This window comes from Narcine bancroftii, chromosome 5, assembly GCF_036971445.1.
Source record: "Narcine bancroftii isolate sNarBan1 chromosome 5, sNarBan1.hap1, whole genome shotgun sequence".
Classification (NCBI taxonomy): Eukaryota; Metazoa; Chordata; class Chondrichthyes; order Torpediniformes; family Narcinidae; genus Narcine; species Narcine bancroftii.
This window is the reverse complement of record NC_091473.1, coordinates 81,084,494-81,101,836: the sequence shown is the minus strand read 5'-3', so window position 1 is coordinate 81,101,836 and position 17,343 is coordinate 81,084,494. Positions and strand designations below refer to the sequence as shown.

Genomic DNA, 17,343 nt, shown 5'->3' with positions numbered 1-17,343 from the left:
TTAATAAACTTAAATTTGTGAATTTGTTTCAACGGCTGGACATAGCTAGCAATTTTAAGGAAAGGTGTGCAATGTAGCTAGAAAGAAGGTAAATTAAAGAAACGAGGCATACATGCAATTTGTTTGAATTCTGACAAAACTGGTTCATAAATATCGTAATAGATCTGTTCAATGTTGCTGTTGTCTCTGAAGAATAAAAGATCTTCCACAGTAATGACATCAATTGATCCCTGCCACAGAGTCAGGCTGTACCTGGAGACACATACAAACAAACAGCCATTGCAAATCTGAAAGGCAAGAAAGAATCCTGAATTCATCACAAAATTGAGTCAGAAATTTGTAGTAATTATTTTGTTTACCTGTTTTCTTCTTTAAACCATTCAATATAGCTGCTTGTGGTAAAATTATGCTTCTCGTGGCATCATTGATATTTTTTAATGACCATTTATTGCAAGGTCATACATTCATAGAACTTACACCATAAAAAACAGGTCCTTCAGCCCAACACAGCAATACTGCCCCACCATTTTGTTAACAGTAATACTAGTTGTGATGCCAATAATCTGGATACTGTTGCTATTTTCTTCCAATAGGTTAAGCATTCCCCAAACAATAGCCAAACTGGTATATTGGTTCAAGGAGGGATTCTCTTCCTGCCTTTCATAGCAGTTATCCAGCTATCTGTTTGAACCTGAAAGTGTGATCACCTCCCAGAACCTATTGTCTATGACACCCTCTGTCTCCTGCAGGTCCTCAGTGAGTCCAACTATCACTCCATGTAATTTGAGAGGAGATGCAGCTCAATGCACTTCCCACAAACATAGGCAGAAGGGACACTTAACTTTCCCCTGATTGCTCAAAGTGTTCCTTCTGCAAAGAAATGTCTTCAGCCACAGTCCCAATGTTCAGTTTCCCAGTTAATAGGAACCAAAAGAATAAACTCTTGTGGCTGTATACCTCTCCTAGGCCGAGAGGCTAACCCCAATGTGTAGATTCCAATTGCCTGTCATTGCGCTTGTATCCCTCAAGAATGTTGTGACTTCAGTGGATGAATTCTTACGACCTGGCTTGAGGTAGGACGAAGGAAAGACAAGCTGTTTGTACACCACCTCAATCTGTGCAATTGGTGTCTGTGGTATGTGTGTGAACTTTCTCTACTTTAGGGTGACAGGTAAACATTATATACATGACTCCAGCCTGGAGAGGAAGGAGGTGACTCTGACTGCAGTTAATACACATTTCATGTAAAGCTCCAAGCCAGATGTAGTGAATAAACAATTGCTTCTGTACTTGAGAGTAATTTTCTCTTACAGAGATTGGATTTACTGCCCTAAATGAGCTTGTCCAATCTCACCCGACTAGAATAAATGCTTGTGAGGTAAATAATGAGCATTTCCATTAGTGGTCTGAGTTATACACCTAACCTGGAACAGATTGTGGACAATGAAATACATCACAAGGAGAATAAATTACTTGGAGCTATAAGGAGGAGGAGTTGACCTTGGATATCTCTCTATCACAACTTCTAATATTACCATATTATGGAGTGTGTTGCTCCAGGCGGCTGTAGTGGGGTCACTGTGCAAACGGTGCACATGGCTGAAAACACCATAATCACTTGATCAACTCCAACTGTTCCCCTAACCACAATTCTATGATCTACAGCAAAATGAAAATTCTGGAACCTGCTTGCTCCTGTACTTACAATAAAAAGAAATGATCCTTAAGCAAGATTCAACCAATGACAACACAGAAAAGTGGGTCAAATCAAACTTCCTGATATTTGAATTCATTAATGGAAATTAAAATTTGGATATAACCTGCTGAAAGGGGTATCTTTTTAAATCAGGATTAAACTAATCAGGTTATTTTTTGTAGAATAATTGTGTTGATTGTGATGTACAAATGCCTATTCATTTTCAGAGCTTTGCATTCACATTATGGATGCCAATGAGTAAGATCCACCTATTGCTGCATGTGGGTTATGCTGTTTTTAATTGCTTTCTAAACAAATGGTCCAGGGTACACTTTCAGAGTTTTATCTTTTCCCAGCTGCCAGAGAGTAAAAATAAATTCTTATTCATTCCACTTGCTCTATTTTATTTTCAAGCTTCACCCTCCCTACCAAATTACCAACTTACACATCATGAGCACACCACACATGCCTATTTCCAAAAGAGAAGCATTGTGTAAGAGTGACAAGTCATTCTGAACATTGGGCATGTTTGTGTCTGAATTTACCCCACTGCTATAAGGAGTTTGACAGGATTTCAGGGTCTGAGTTACAGGGAAAGGTTGTGCAGACTGGGGCTTTTTTCTCTGGAGCGTAGAAGATTGAGAGGGGACTTGATAGAGGTGTTTAAGATTTTAAAAGGGACAGACAGAGTAAATGTGGATAGGCTTTTTCAATTAAGAAAGGGGGAGATTCAAACTAGAGGATGTGGTTTAAGATTGAAGGGGGAAAATTATAAGAGGAACATGAGGGGAGATTTCTTTATGCAGAGGGTGGTGGGGATGTGGAATGAGCTTCCGGCAGACGTGGTCGAGGCGGGATCATTGGTTACATTTAAGGAAAGACTGGATCGTTACATGGATAGGAGGGGACTAGAGGGGTATGGACCGGGTGCTGGTCAGTGGGACTAGGAGGGTGGGGATTTGCTACGGCATGGACTAGTAGGGCCGAACTGGCCTGTTCTGTGCTGTAAGTGGTTATATGGAGGAGGAGTTGACCTTGGACAACATCTGACAATAGAGATCTAGGAGCAAGCTCTCTCTTTGCCTTTGCCCAATTGCAAATATACTGGAGATGAAATAGTATTTTAATGACAAGACCAATATGGTGGGTGTTCAAGACATAAATTAGTCTCCTGCGGCATATCCTGATATTGTGGAATTTGATACTGGAACGGATACTCAAGCTTCCAGCACATCACTCTACATCTTACACTCACAGTATAATTTGAGGATGGAGTTTCCTGTCTTGTACACTTAATTGTACAGAATCTATTAAATTCTCAATATTAAAATTGCTAAGCCAAACCATGTTTTTGTTAATTATGATTTATTTGCCTTTACCTTGATGATTGACTGAGTAGCCAGTTGAAATGTGGCCAGGCTTGTTTCAAAAACAGAGCTCTGACAGGAAACGTGACACGTTGTGACAAATCCTTGACCAGGTCATACATCTCTTCCACCATCTTTTGGGTGTAGGGTTTCACTGCAAATATCGGAATATATAATGTCATCCAGCCAGGGGAGAGAATAACATTTGGGAACTTCTGCTGAACAAGATCCAGGAACCTACGTGAAATATTTTACAGATCAGAGTTAGAAATTGTCCAACAATAATTCAATGCATCTATTAATAAGTATGTGGTCCTTCACCTGTCAGGTTCTGCTTCTCCTATGTGATGTCATGTATGTACTCTGACAGTAAAGCTGAAATCTGATTCCTTCGGTGTGCTAATCCAAATGTAGTACAGCTTCAAGATAATCACCAATGCAATGGCCAGTATTAGCATTTCCTTTTCATTCATTCCAAAAGTTAGAGGATCAGTGGTGAACACAACATTGCCTTCTTATTCCTGATTTTTCTTAAGATGGTATGTTAATTTGTAATAATTTTACATTACAGCATGGAAGACAGATCCTTCAGCCCTCAGGTCTGTGCTGAACTATTATTCTAATTCATTCTACTGACATGCACCCATTTCATATCTCTCTGTACCACCACCTCCCTCCCCAAACCCATCCATGTACCTATCTAGGTACTATATACCTAACACTTATTTACATAAATATTAAAATTGAGCTGTCATTCACCACTTCAGCTGGAAGCTCATTCCATACACCCACCACTCTCTGTGTGAAGAAATTCCATCTAATGTTCCCCCTAAACTTCTCTCCTTTCATTCTTAACCCATGTCCTCTGGTTTGTACCTCACCTAACCTTGGTGAAAAAAAGCTTTCTTGCACCTACTCTATCTGTATCCATTATAATTTTCTAGGCCTCTTCAAACCTCCCCACTTACTTCTATGTTCCCGGGTATGAAGTTCTAACCCATTTAACTTTTCCCTGTAACTCAATTCCTTGTGTCCCAGCAACATCTGAGTAAATCTACTTGCACTCTTTCAATCTTATTGATATCCTTCCTGTAGTTAGGTGTCCAAAGCTGCACACAATACTCCAAATTTGGCCTCACTAATGTCTTATACAACTTTACCAGAACATCCAACTTTTTTTACTTAATATTTTGATTTTTGATCCTATCTACCTGTGACACAACTTTCAGGGAAATATGTGTCTATATTCCCAGTTCTCTCTGTTCTATCACACTTCTCAGTGCCCTACTGTTTACTGTGCATGTCCTACTTTGGTTGATTCTTCCAGAATGCAACACCTCACATGACTGCATTAAATTCCATTGGCCATTTTTCAGACCATTTTTTCAGCTGGTCCAGATCCCTCTGCAAACTTTGAAAGCCTTCCTTACTGTCAACTACACCTTCAATCTTTAGCCCCTTTCACACTTGCAAGTGATCCCAGGAATCAAACGCCAATCGGCCTTTAAAGTTCCAAGTGTGAAAGCAAAATGAGTTCAATGCCAGCTTCAGATGATGTCATCTCATGCTGGGGATTGGTGGCCTCAACCCCAGTACAATCCCTGATGCCTGCAATCAAGCAAGTGTGAAACAGGTAATTCCACCAGTAGAAGGTAGAGCAGTCCTAACCCCAGGGATGGCTCTGTGCAAGTGTGAAAGCATTCAGTGTCCCAGTTAGGAGTGGTCAAGTGTGAAAAGTCAAACCCCTATTCCTATCCTTGGGCACTGAATGGCCAATTTAGTGGGATGCAAATGTGACATTTGTCAACTTGTGGGTCTAATTTACCACATTATCATCTAGATCATTGATGTAGATGACATTACAACAATGGAATCAGCACCATTCCTTGAGGCACAAGTCCTCAGTCAGAGAGGGAATCATTCACTGCCACTCTCTTCATACCTCACCATGAATATCAAGGGACTGTACCTTCCTGATTAACCTTCCATGTGGGACCTTCAGAAATGCTTTTCTAAAGTCCAGACAGACAATCAATTTTCCTCATAACCTCATCAAAATCTCTATAAGATTTGTTAAATGCAACCTTTCATGCACAAAGCCATGTCAACTATCTTTAATTAGTCCATGACTATCTAAATACATGTATATCCGATCTTTTAGTACACCTTCCAATAAAGCACCTACTCCTGACGTCAGGGTCACTGGCCTACAATTTCCTGGGTTATTCTTAGAGCCTTTTTTCCAACAATGGAACAATATGGGCTATCCTCCAATCCTTCTGGCACCTCACTTTAAATATTTAAATATATCTGCCAGCCTCCCACCAGGTCCAAGGGAATATCACAACAGACAGTAATTACCTCCTCTTCTTTAATCTATATAGATTTCATGACCTGACTGCCTGTTTGCCTCCCTTCCCTAGACTCCGTGCCAGTTTCCTGAGTAAATGCAGCTGAAAAAAATTTTTAAGATCTCCCCCATCTCTTCTTCATCCATACATAGTCAGCTACTCTGATTTTCAAGAGGATCAATTGTGTCCCTTACTATCCTTTCACTCTTAATATACCTGTGACTCATGTCTTCTTCTAGCTCTACTGATTTCCCTCTTAAATATGTTTCTGCGTTTTTTTTTGTACTCCTCAAGTACATTTGCTCCTTGTTGCCCATACCTGCTAAACACCCCTACCTCTTCTTAACTAAATCACCAATATCCCTAAAATAACAAGGTTCCTTATGCCTGTTCACTTTGCCTTTAATCTTGATAGGAACATACAAACTCTGTACTCTCAAAATTTCATCTTTGAAGGTCTTCCACTTACCAAGCACATCCTTGCCAGAAAACAACCTAGCCCAATCCCTGCTTTTGAGATCCTTTCTCATTTCCTCAAAATTGGTCTTTTTCCAATTTGGAATCTCAACCTGAGGACCAGAAATGTCCTTATCCATAATTAACTTGAAACTAATGGCATAACGATCGCTGGAAACAAAGTGTTCCCTTCCACATTCTTCTGTCACTTGTCCTGTCTCGTTCCCTAATAGAAGATTCAGTGTTACACTCTCTCTAATTGATATATTGATTTAGAAAACAATAACAATATACCCCTTCTCCATACAATGTTGCCAGAATGACAAGAAAGGGGAAAAAAAACCAAAGAACTCTTTGATAATGTTTTATTTTTGGAAATGTACTTGCATTCTTCATATTTGGTAACCTTGTGTTCTCTATACAATGTATTCTTGTTCTATAAAACTCAATAAAAAGACTGAAAGCTGTATTGAATTAGAAAACATTTCTGAGCATATTTTAAAAACTCTTAACACATACGTCCATTTTTACTGTAGGGGAGTAAAACATGAAAATCTGCAGACACTGTGGGTGAAGTAAAAACACAATGCTGGAGAAACTCAACAGGTCAAACACTGTACTCTATAAAGCAAAGATGAAGGTTTTGGGCTTGAGCCCTTTGTCAAGCCCAAAATGTTGGTTATGTATCTTTATCTATGCTTTGTAAAGGACACTGTCTGACCTGCTGAGTTTCTCCAGCATTGTGTTTTTATTACTGCATGGAGTCTTAGTCAATATGTGAAATGTTAAAATCACCTACTCTCACAACTTTATATTCCCTGCAGCTGTCTTCTATTTCCCTGCAGATTTGCTTCACCAATTCTCCCTGACTATTGGGTGATCTATAATACAACCCCACCAGTGTGGTCATAACATTCCCATTCCTCAGTTCCACTCATATAGCCTCAGTAGACGAACCCTCTAGTCTGTCCTATCTGAGCAGAGTTATGATATTTTCCATGATGAGCAATGCCACTCCTCCCCCTTTCACCCCTCCCACTCTATAGCATCTGAAACAATGGAACTCCAGAACAGTGAGCTGTCAGTCCTACCCCTCTTGCAAGCAAGTTTCACTAATGGCCACAGTGTCATAATTCCACAAATCAATCCATGCTCTAAGCTTGCTGTCTTTCCTACAATAGATACACCTGAGAACATTCTTACATCCATGCACAACATTTTACATTCTGTCTCTACTTACAGTCTTAACATCATCCTTTTCCTTCTCCACTTCACTATCTGCTCTGGCACTCTGGTTCCCATCTCCTCCATATCTAGTTAACCACCCCCCCTCCACCCCGGAGCAGTACTAGCAAATCTTCCCACAAGGATATTAGTCCTCCTCCAGTTCAGAGCAAACCATTCCATTGGCACAAGTTCCACTTTCCCTGGAAGAGAGTAAATCATCCAGAAATCTGAAGTCTTCCTTCCTGCACCATGTCTTTAACCACATTAAACTGCAATATCATCCTATTTCTAACCTCACTAGCATGTGGCATGTGGCATGGGTAGCAATCCTGGGATCACATCTCTTTCCTTCAACTTCACACCTAATTCTCTGAACTCACTTTCCAGAACCTCATCACCTTTCCTACCCATGTCATTGGTCCCTACATGGATCACAACATCTGACTTCTCACCCTTCCTCTTGAAAGCACTGTGAACTCGATCTGAGATATCCTAGTTCTGGCCTCCCCCTTTCTTATCTACCTCTTTCTTATCTAAGCCTTTTATAATTTTATGTTTCTATAAAGATCCCCTCACATTCTTCTATATTCCAGTGAGTACAGTCCCAGGCGACTTGATCTCTCTTCATCTCTGGAATCAACCTGGTAAACCTTTGCTGCACCGCCTCCAAAGCCAATACATCCTTCCTCAAGTAAGGAGGCCAAAACTTGGCTGAATGGTGCACCAACAACAACCTTGCACTCAATGTCACCAAAACTAAGGAGCTGATTGTTGACTTCAGGAAAGGAAAGTCAGTGATCATTGAGGGATCAGAGGTGGAGAGGGTGAGCAAATTTTAAGTTCTTGGGAATCACTATCTTGGAGGGTATTTCCTGGACCCAACACACCATTGGCATCATGAAGAAAGCATGTCAATGCCTCTACTTCCTCAGGAGTTTGCGGAGGTTTGGTATGACACCAGAAACCCTGGAAGATTTCTACAGAGTTGTGGTGGAAAGTGTGCTGTCCATCTGCATCATGACCTGGTATGGAGACACCAATACCCCTGAGCCCTCCCAATGTAGTGGACACAGCCCAAGACATCACAGGCAAAACCCTCCCCACTACTGAGTGTATCTAAAGGGAATACTGCCGTTGGAGGGCAGCAGCAATCATCAAAGACCCACACCACCCAGCATGCACTCTGTACTCACTGCTGCCATCAGGAAAGAGGAATAGATGCCACAAGATTCATACTGCCAGGTTCAGGAACAGCTGCTACCCCTCCACCATCAGACTCCTCAATGACAAATTCAATCAGAGACTCATTTAAGGACTCTGTGCACTTTATTGATTTTCTTTTTGTTCTCTCTACATTGCACAGTGTGTTTACATTTGTTATCTGTTTACAGTTCTTTGTCTGTTTACATGTTTATGCTGTGCATAGTTTTTTTTCTGCCATGCCTGCAGGAAAAAAGAATCTCGGTTATATGTGATAAACTCTGACAATAAATATGAAATCTGAGAACTGCATGCAGTATTCCAGATTTAGCCTCACCAGTACATTGTACAGTTGCATCATAACCTCCCTGCTCCTAAACTCAATTCCTCTGGCAATGAAGGCCATCATTTCATTTGCCTTCTTTATACAGAAGCACCCTGATGACCTTCTGCATGGCAGCATGCTACAATTACTTGTCATTTAAATAATACTCTGATCTTCCATTTTCCCTTTGTTACGAACCCAGAGGAGCCCAAAACCCAGCAGCAATAGATATTCACCAAGACAAGGGGTTACTTAAACAAAAATTGCTTTTAATTATCTTTAAACATGAAAATATAATCACACTTTAACTTATCTTAATTAACCTAACTTAACCCCCTTCTAATTCTAAACACACGTGTGTGTGTAATGTGTGTGTAAGTTCAGAAACATTCATTGGTTCACAGCCCAATCTCACTTCTCATGCCTCCAAGTTCATTGGTTGCAGGCAATTCTTATACTGTGCACAGAATTTGACATTTATATAGGCTTTGGTGCTTGAAAGGTAAATGGTTACCACTCAGGAAGGTTCTTGCCGGTTTTCAGAGAGAGATTTGTTGTTTCAGGACATCCACAACTGATGTACTTCCATCAGCCACTCCAGTGTCTTGCTGACAAAACTTGCCCCATCAGGGTTCTCCAGATGATAACCTCTTTCAGGTCACCACAGTGTTCCTTTTTGTTTCTCTTATTCCAAGTGAAACATTAGACAGCCATTCCTCTCCTCCTGCATGAACCACAGGGCTTTGACCAGGCTGTCTTCCAAGTGGGGCTTTCCATAAGCTTGCCAGCTTGTCCTGTTCCAGTCCCAGTTGCTTCTGCTGGCTGTAACACTGTAGAATGATCTCTCTCTCTCTCTCTCTCTCTCTCTCTCTCTCTGACTGAGAGAAAGCCTCTTTGACTCTCTCTGGTTGCACAACCACATGACCCTCTTAGAACAGCAAGTCCTCTTCCAGACAATCTGCAGCTCCAACAAGATCTTTCATCTGTTGCCTTTTGTAAACAACAATCCATTAATGGTCTCTTGAGCACTCTTCAAAGCTCCTGCAAAAGCTGTGGAATTGATATGTCTAGCATTAGCAGAGCTCCAATATTTCAAATGAGATCTGTTTTAAAGTGTTTGTATGTAACTTACTTTAACAAATCTTTCACAATTTATCTCCCAAAAACATATCTATATACTCTGTTGCACCTTCCAAAGTGGATAACTTCACATTTACCAACATTTTACTCCATCTGCCAGACCCTTGCCCACTCACTTAACCTTCCCCAAGTCTTCTTTATGGTAAAAAAATATTCTCAAAATTCCTTTAAGGATTCCAGGATTCTAACTCAGCAGCTATGATGGAATTTTAATAAATCTCCAAACCTGATTATGTGTGTTGGAGGAGCATGTGGAGGTGGAGGTGTCTCCATGAGCCTGCTGCTCTTGATTTTCAAGCTGCTCCATATTTGGGTAGCATCAGTCAGAAATTCCTGTGGCGTATCCTCATCAACTAGCCTGAGGATCAATGCTTACTCCACAGCAGTACTTTTATTGATATCAGAAGTAAAGAGTTTGCATTTTTAAAAATGTTGACATTCAACAGGGTGGAATTTAAACTGAACCCCAGTTTTGAATGTTTTCTCATCAGGTTGCACCTTAAGAATGTGAGTAAATGTGTCTTGGACCAGAGGTTTGAAAATAGACATAGAATAGCTGGAGCTGGGCCTGGGAACCTGATCGATGAATGGCCAGAACTGGAAGTGAGCATGTAGACCAAGCTGGGATTGGAATTGTGAACCAAGTTTTGTGTTTTGCCACCGAGTTAATGCACTGGGCATACAGATAGAATGTGCAGCTAGAGCCGGCTCTCAGAATTGTAATATATGTGTCTGGAGGCAGGGATCAGGAGTGCAGTTGGAACTGAGGCCAGGAACATGCATAAAGATGTGGTTGGTACCAGGAAGATGGTTAGGTGTATGGCTAGAACTGGGATCAGATATGTAGATAAGGATGTGGTTAGTACCAGGAAGATGGATAGACAAGTGTCTGGAAGTGTGGTGTATTGTACAGCTGGAACTGGGATCAAAACAGTGGGTAAGTATGAGATCAGAGCTGGGATTGGGAATGTTGCTAAATGTGCTGGATCTGGGGATCAGGAGCATGGATTGCTGTGTGGCCAAAATAAGGATTGAAAGCACTGAGGAAACATTGCAGGTGTTTGGGGCGATATCTACTGTTAGGTCTGCTTTGTTCATGAATGAACAAGTGTTCATGAACACTTGCAACTAACAGTGTTAGTTGGAGAAGGCGCATTCTGCCGTTATCAGCAAGTGGTGTTTTTTTTATACCTCAGGATACGTACTTAGTAAATTATCATACCATGACATTGTCCAATGAATAAACTGTTGCTATCCTTCTCTGTTAGTCTGCTGCACATCATTCTTGTTAGTGCAAAGCTTATCTTGAGTGTACAAGGTCACATCTGCATTCTGTTACTCCTTAGTACTGGGTGACTCCTTCTCCGGTCCCATCTCATGATGTTTTTACCTTACACTACTCTTTGCTCTGGGAATTAATTATGTGTGAAAGGTAAAGCAGTCTGGTTCTATTAGAGTGATATAGTGTATATATTATGAAAAGAAATTGCTGCTCTGACTTCTTGTCAATGATATCTTAAACATTACATTTTAACAGATGAAAAAGTGTTATCTGTACGAAATAGGATGAGTTTTAGACTGTTGAACAATCAAGCCATGAGTATGTGGACTTCCATTAAATTTCAAGCAATAAAAGAGTAGGCAAGAATTGTGATCTTCGAAAGTTCATGCCAGCTTCAGAGGATGCCAACTAGTCCCTGACATCAAAAAGATTGAGAAACATGGTGCCCCAGTGTATACTGTCAAAACAATGCACTAGTAGTGGAGGGACTTGATTTTTAAAGTAATTTTGTTCAGGAAGGTGTCGAATATTTGCAGCCACAATCATCCAGATAAAATGCATGCAGTCCATTTAACAAATGGCTTACTGTAGGTGTTGGAACTGTTTTTGGGGAATCAGTACTGATTCTCTTTTTGCTTGGCATCTGCGTGTTGACAATAAACTGAGAACCCAGAGTATTAGTCAGCTCAGAAAATTTGAAGTTGAAAATACTGTTTTCAATACACACAGCTCTCAGTGAGTAATACCAGTTATTTCCTGTCACATGTCAAATGGTTATAAAATGGTATTTAATTTTCTCATTTTGTAACTGCTTGATTAGTTTCAACATGCATTATTCACCTGCAGCCATCATTATTTATTTTAATTTAGACAGGTCCTTTAAGCCCATGTTGTCCAAATCTTTTTTCTTTGGCTTGGCTTCGCGGACGAAGATTTACGGAGGGGTAAATGTCCACGTCAGCTGCAGGCTCATTTGTGGCTGACAAGTCCGATGCGGGACAGGCAGACACGGTTGCAGCGGTTGCAGGGGAAAATTGGTTGGTTGGGGTTGGGTGTTGGGTTTTTCCTCCTTTGTCTTTTCTCAGTGAGGTGGGTTCTGCGGTCTTCTTCAAAGGAGGTTGCTGCCCGCTGAACTGTGAGGCGCCAAGATGCACGGTTTGAGGCGATATCAGCCCACTGGCGGTGGTCAATGTGGCAGGCACCAAGAGATTTCTTTAGGCAGTCCTTGTACCTCTTCTTTGCTGCACCTCTGACACGATGGCCAGTGGAGAGCTCGCCATATAACACGATCTTGGGAAGGCGATGGTCCTCCATTCTGGAGATGTGACCTACCCAGCGCTGTTGGATCTTCAACAGCGTGGATTCGATGCTGTCGGCCTCTGCCATTTCGAGTACTTCGATGTTAGGGATGAAGTCGCTCCAATGAATGTTGAGGATGGAGCGGAGACAACGCTGGTGGATGCGTTCTAGGAGCCGTAGGTGATGCCGGTAGAGGACCCATAATTCGGAGCTGAACAGGAGTGTGGGTATGACAACAGCTCTGTATATGCTTATCTTTGTGCGGTTTTTCAGTTGGTTGTTTTTCCAGACTCTTTTATGTAGTCTTCCAAAGGCACTATTTGCCTTGGCGAGTCTGTTGTCTATCTCGTTGTCGATCCTTGCAGCTGATGAAATGGTGCAGCCGAGATAGGTAAACTGGTTGATCGTTTTGAGTTTTGTATGCCCGATGGAGATGTGGGGGGGCTGGTAGTCATGGTGGGGAGCTGGCTGATGAAGGACCTCAGTTTTCTTCAGGCTGACTTCTAGGCCAAACATTTTGGCAGTTTCCGCAAAACAGGACGTCAAGCGCTGAAGAGCTGGCTCTGAATGGGCAACTAAAGCGGCATTGTCTGCAAAGAGTAGTTCACGGACAAGTTTCTCTTGTGTCTTGGTGTGAGCTTGCAGGCACCTCAGATTGAAGAGACTGCCATCCGTGTGGTACCGGATGTAAACAGCGTCTTCATTGTTGAGGTCTTTCATGGCTTGGTTCCTCAACATGGCTATCCAACTGCACGAAAACCAACAAGGTCGGGTCAGATACAGCAATGAGCTCTCTGAACCCTTCTCCATTAACAATGGCGTGAAGCAAGGCTGCGTTCTCGCACCAACCCTCTTTTCAATCTTCTTCAGCATGATGCCCAAATACCCCATTAATTAATGACCCCAGTACGTTTGGAAGGGTGGGAGAAAACCGGAGCATCCAGAGGAAACCCATACGGACATGGGGAGGACGTAAAAACTCCTCACAGACAGCGCTGGATTTGAACCCAAGTCACTGGCACTGTAATAAATAAGCAAAATCCAAGAACAAGGTTGCTAACTACCTTTGAACCTCTCTGTCACTCACTCCAGAGGATTATTATTTTGTATATAAAACACCCAAACCACTATAGCAGATTCTAGTTTGTAACTTGTAATTAGCTGCTATTTAACACAAACTATATTTTTTTAAAAATCAGAAAACTATATTCACATTTTACAATAATCGGAAAAGGTGTGGAATAACCTGGACGTGTCTCACATTGAATATATTTGAGAAATAAACTGCTGTACTGAGATGGTAATTAAAAAAAAACTGTAGGGTGTAGGAATGCAGTTGAGATAAAAGGTCAATTGTGAACAGACTGGATGGCCAAACCATGTTTGTGCAGCCTTTGGTTTCATGTGAGAAGGTCACAGCTAGGGCTGCATCATGCTATAGAACTCCAATCATGTTCCATCATATTGACAGGGATACAGCTATGAATGTCATGTGATGCGGTATGGTAATGGTATGACATGATAACATGCTGCCATGGTTACACCATGCAAGATGCAGCTGTGTTTTCAGTACATGATCTTTATTAAGGAATTGAAAAACTGGTAAGGAAATATTTCAGCATTTGCGATAAGAATGCTTTTCTTTTAGCTTTTAAGCCAGAAGACCTATAGTATCCCAAAACATTCTTCTTAGAGTCTGGTATCTGATGAGATGGGATTTAAAAATTGAGATATCTTCTTTAATTTAGCGTTGAGACAGTCAATATTCAATGAGGAGCTTCTGCAAATGAAAGGATGTTATAACATTCAAGATAGGGTGGTAAAGGAAGTGCCCAGCATGCTGGTCTTCATCATTTAGGTCCTTGACTATAAAAGTCAGAAAGTAATTTTGCAGCTGTATAAAACTTTAGCTGAGCCACATTTTTGAGTATTGCATGCAGTTTTGGTTGCTGCATTACAAGAACAATGTGCAGACTTTGGAGAGGGTGCAGAAGAGGTTCACCAGAATGTTACCTGGATTGGAGAATATTAACCATAAGGAGAGGTAAGTCAAACTTGGATTGTTTATTTTTTTGGAATATTGGAGGCTGAGGGGCAACCTGATACAAGGGTATCAAATAATGAGAGGCAATTAGATTAAATAACCAGACTCTTTCTCCCAGGATGAAAATGTCAAATACAAGAGGCATAGATATATGGTGAGAGGAGATTTACAAGGTATGTTTTCTTTTACAAAGAGAGTAGTCGGTATCTGGAATGCACTGCAAGGAGAAATAGTAGAAGCAGATGCAATAAGACATTGAGAAGTGTGTAGACAGACACTTGAACAGGCAGGAATGGATCATGAGCAGGTAGAGACAGGATTACCATATCGACTCTTGAAACCCTCAAAAATCTTAAAAAATGGGGTTGACATATGCCAGATATACTTTTGACACCTTAAATTTAACTAAAAAAAAACACAAGTCGACCCTTGAAAAAACAAAAAAAAATCAACTACAATAAATTTCATTTGAAAATTTTATTGAATAAAATTTTTATTGAACAAAAACATGTAGAACCATTCAAAATCACTATCAGTATTAACATCTGAGGCAAAGACCATACTCTCACTGTTTAAACAGTCGTCTGTATCTGATGAGGTGGTTTCAGCTTCATCATCAGTCCTACAATAAATCATCATCTGTGCCATCAATTGCACAAGAGATACCGAACTTTTTAAATAATTTTATCACAGTCTCTAACTTTAACTTTGTCCCGGGCCTTGAGCACAAAATTACACAGCACATCAAGTGATGCAGCACACATTGCCCGCCTTTTGTAATGACTTTTCTGCCCTCGACATCCATGTATTTCATTCCTTGCACACAAGGTCTTTGAATGGTTTGTTCAAGCAGACATTGAGAGGTTGCAATAGAAATGTCAAACCACCATGTAAGTGTTGTTTTGTGCTAATCTACTTTTAATGTTCTCAGTTAAGTGGCTACGAAGCATATCCCAGACCAGCAAACTCCATTCTTTGCGTAAACTGCCTGGCCGCCTGTTCCACACATTGTCTGCCAACAGTTTTACATCATTTTCATCCATCCACCTTTTTTCATGAAAGTGTACAAAATACCTGCTGGGAATTTCATTTTTGGTTTAATTTTGCATTTGAAGATTACCATGGGTCTTAACTTCATCCCGTTGGCCATGCACAATAACACCACGGCAAACCTGGTCCTTTCGCGGCTTGTATCTCTGGGGTTTGCACAGTTTTTACACCTTTACATTCCACTGTTTTATTGCCTATTATGTCAAAATTCATGGGGATATCATCCATGTTTCCAATATTTGCCAATACAAATTGGTGTTTCTGCCAGTTATGTATAATAAAGTGATGCAAACTTACAACTTGATGATCACAATCTTTTGGTAGTTTCTGAGCAATTTTTGTTTTTTTGTCATAATATCAGATTTTTCCTGTTCATGAAAGAGTTGCAACAGCTGACTGTAGCTTCAAAATCTTTACTGAGGTCTGGATGCGACTTTGCCCACTGCAGTACAAATGTTCTTATTTTATTTTGGGAGGCTATGTAGCCATCTCACCTGTTCTACATGTTTTTGTTCGTGTACCCTTTCTGCAACGTGATTTCCCAACTCTGGCCAATGAGTGATTCCTCTTCTCATTGAACATTGCCTTTTTGGTATTTTACTTTAAGTCTCTTCTTTCTTCTCATGCACATTAAATTTTCTTGCAGCAGCGCTGTTGTTGGTTTTCTTGGTCATTTCTATCACTTTTACTTTAAAACTCGCTTCATACTTTAATTGTTTTGATGGAGCCTCCATGATAACAATCACCTCCAGCCAATGCCCAGCAAATCAATCATCACAATTTTTGGGGGTTGACTTGTATCTGACAAACACCCAACATCTCAGGCATTGTGATTTTTAGGGGTAGACATATGCCCGATATATGGTAAAACCCTTAAAATAAGGCTGAAAGGGGTGGGGGTGGGGTTGACATCTGCTGGTTGACTTATATGCAGAAATATACAGTAATTAGATTGATGTCATGTTTGCCATAGACATGATGGAAAAATGGACCTGCTCCTGTGCTATACTGTTCTATGTTTCAAAATCTTGTTCAATTGTCCTGCATGTGCTCATTCATACAATATCTGAATTTATTTTAGTGCGCTAAAATAGGATCCTATACCATTGACCATTTGGAATATCAACCTGATAAAATTCATACAAGACTTCAGTAAATTGTAAAACTTGTTCCTCTGAATAGGGAGAGAGGGAGTGAAAGCCTGTGCACATCACCCTGTGTTTAGTCCAAGCATTGACAGAGCCCTGAAAGGTAACTTCAGAAGTGTTTCTTGTGATGGGTCACAACACAGCAATTTTTTTCTCATCATTTCAGTATCCAGAAAATTTATGTGCAATAAAGAAGATTGATTTCTCTGACTCAGCAAGTCTTGGCCAACAAGGGAAAAGTTTACATTTTTATTAAAGAAAGATTGGTGCTCAGTAACTCTGGAGATGGAATTGAAATTGACATCACAATGGTTAAAATTACCTGGAGGCATTGACTGGCTGAATGAATGCTGGGACGTTTGGGCCAATCAGAATGTCAGCGTTTATCCAAATTGGTCTGTCGATACCCATTTCATTCAATTTCTTCACCAGGATGTCCAAGGAGGGGTTCACTGCATCAATGCTTTTGAAATCCAGCTTCACACCTAGGAAAAAGTTATTTAACTATTTTATAACAGTTAGTCACTGGCAAATGAAAGGTGAGTATGTCTTGGATCTCTTGTATGTTTTAGAACCGTTTAATGTTCTAGGCTTCTGATGTGGTTCACGTTGAAGATTAGATTCAATGGTGCCATTGAGAACAGAGGGCTAGAAGCATTAATAAGACTATTTCTGCTTACAAATGCTGAAAACACCATTTAATTTTTCAGATACAAAACTCCGATATTAGGAAAAAACTATGAAGACCAGGCAAGTGA

The 17,343-nt window shown here is 40.6% G+C and overlaps 1 protein-coding gene across 3 annotated transcripts in view; it reads right to left on the bottom strand.

The window, feature by feature from the left end:
- fam151a (family with sequence similarity 151 member A) overlaps positions 1-17,343 on the bottom strand; it is a 111,769-nt gene that overhangs the window by 52,718 nt on the left and 41,708 nt on the right. For all 3 annotated transcript variants that reach the window (XM_069938025.1, XM_069938024.1, XM_069938026.1), the window contains exons 4-6: positions 16,908-17,070; positions 3,076-3,300; positions 113-252 (exon numbers count right to left, since the gene is read on the bottom strand). In XM_069938025.1, the coding sequence (XP_069794126.1) occupies positions 113-252; positions 3,076-3,300; positions 16,908-17,070 (528 nt within the window). The remainder of the gene's footprint in view (positions 1-112; positions 253-3,075; positions 3,301-16,907; positions 17,071-17,343) is intronic.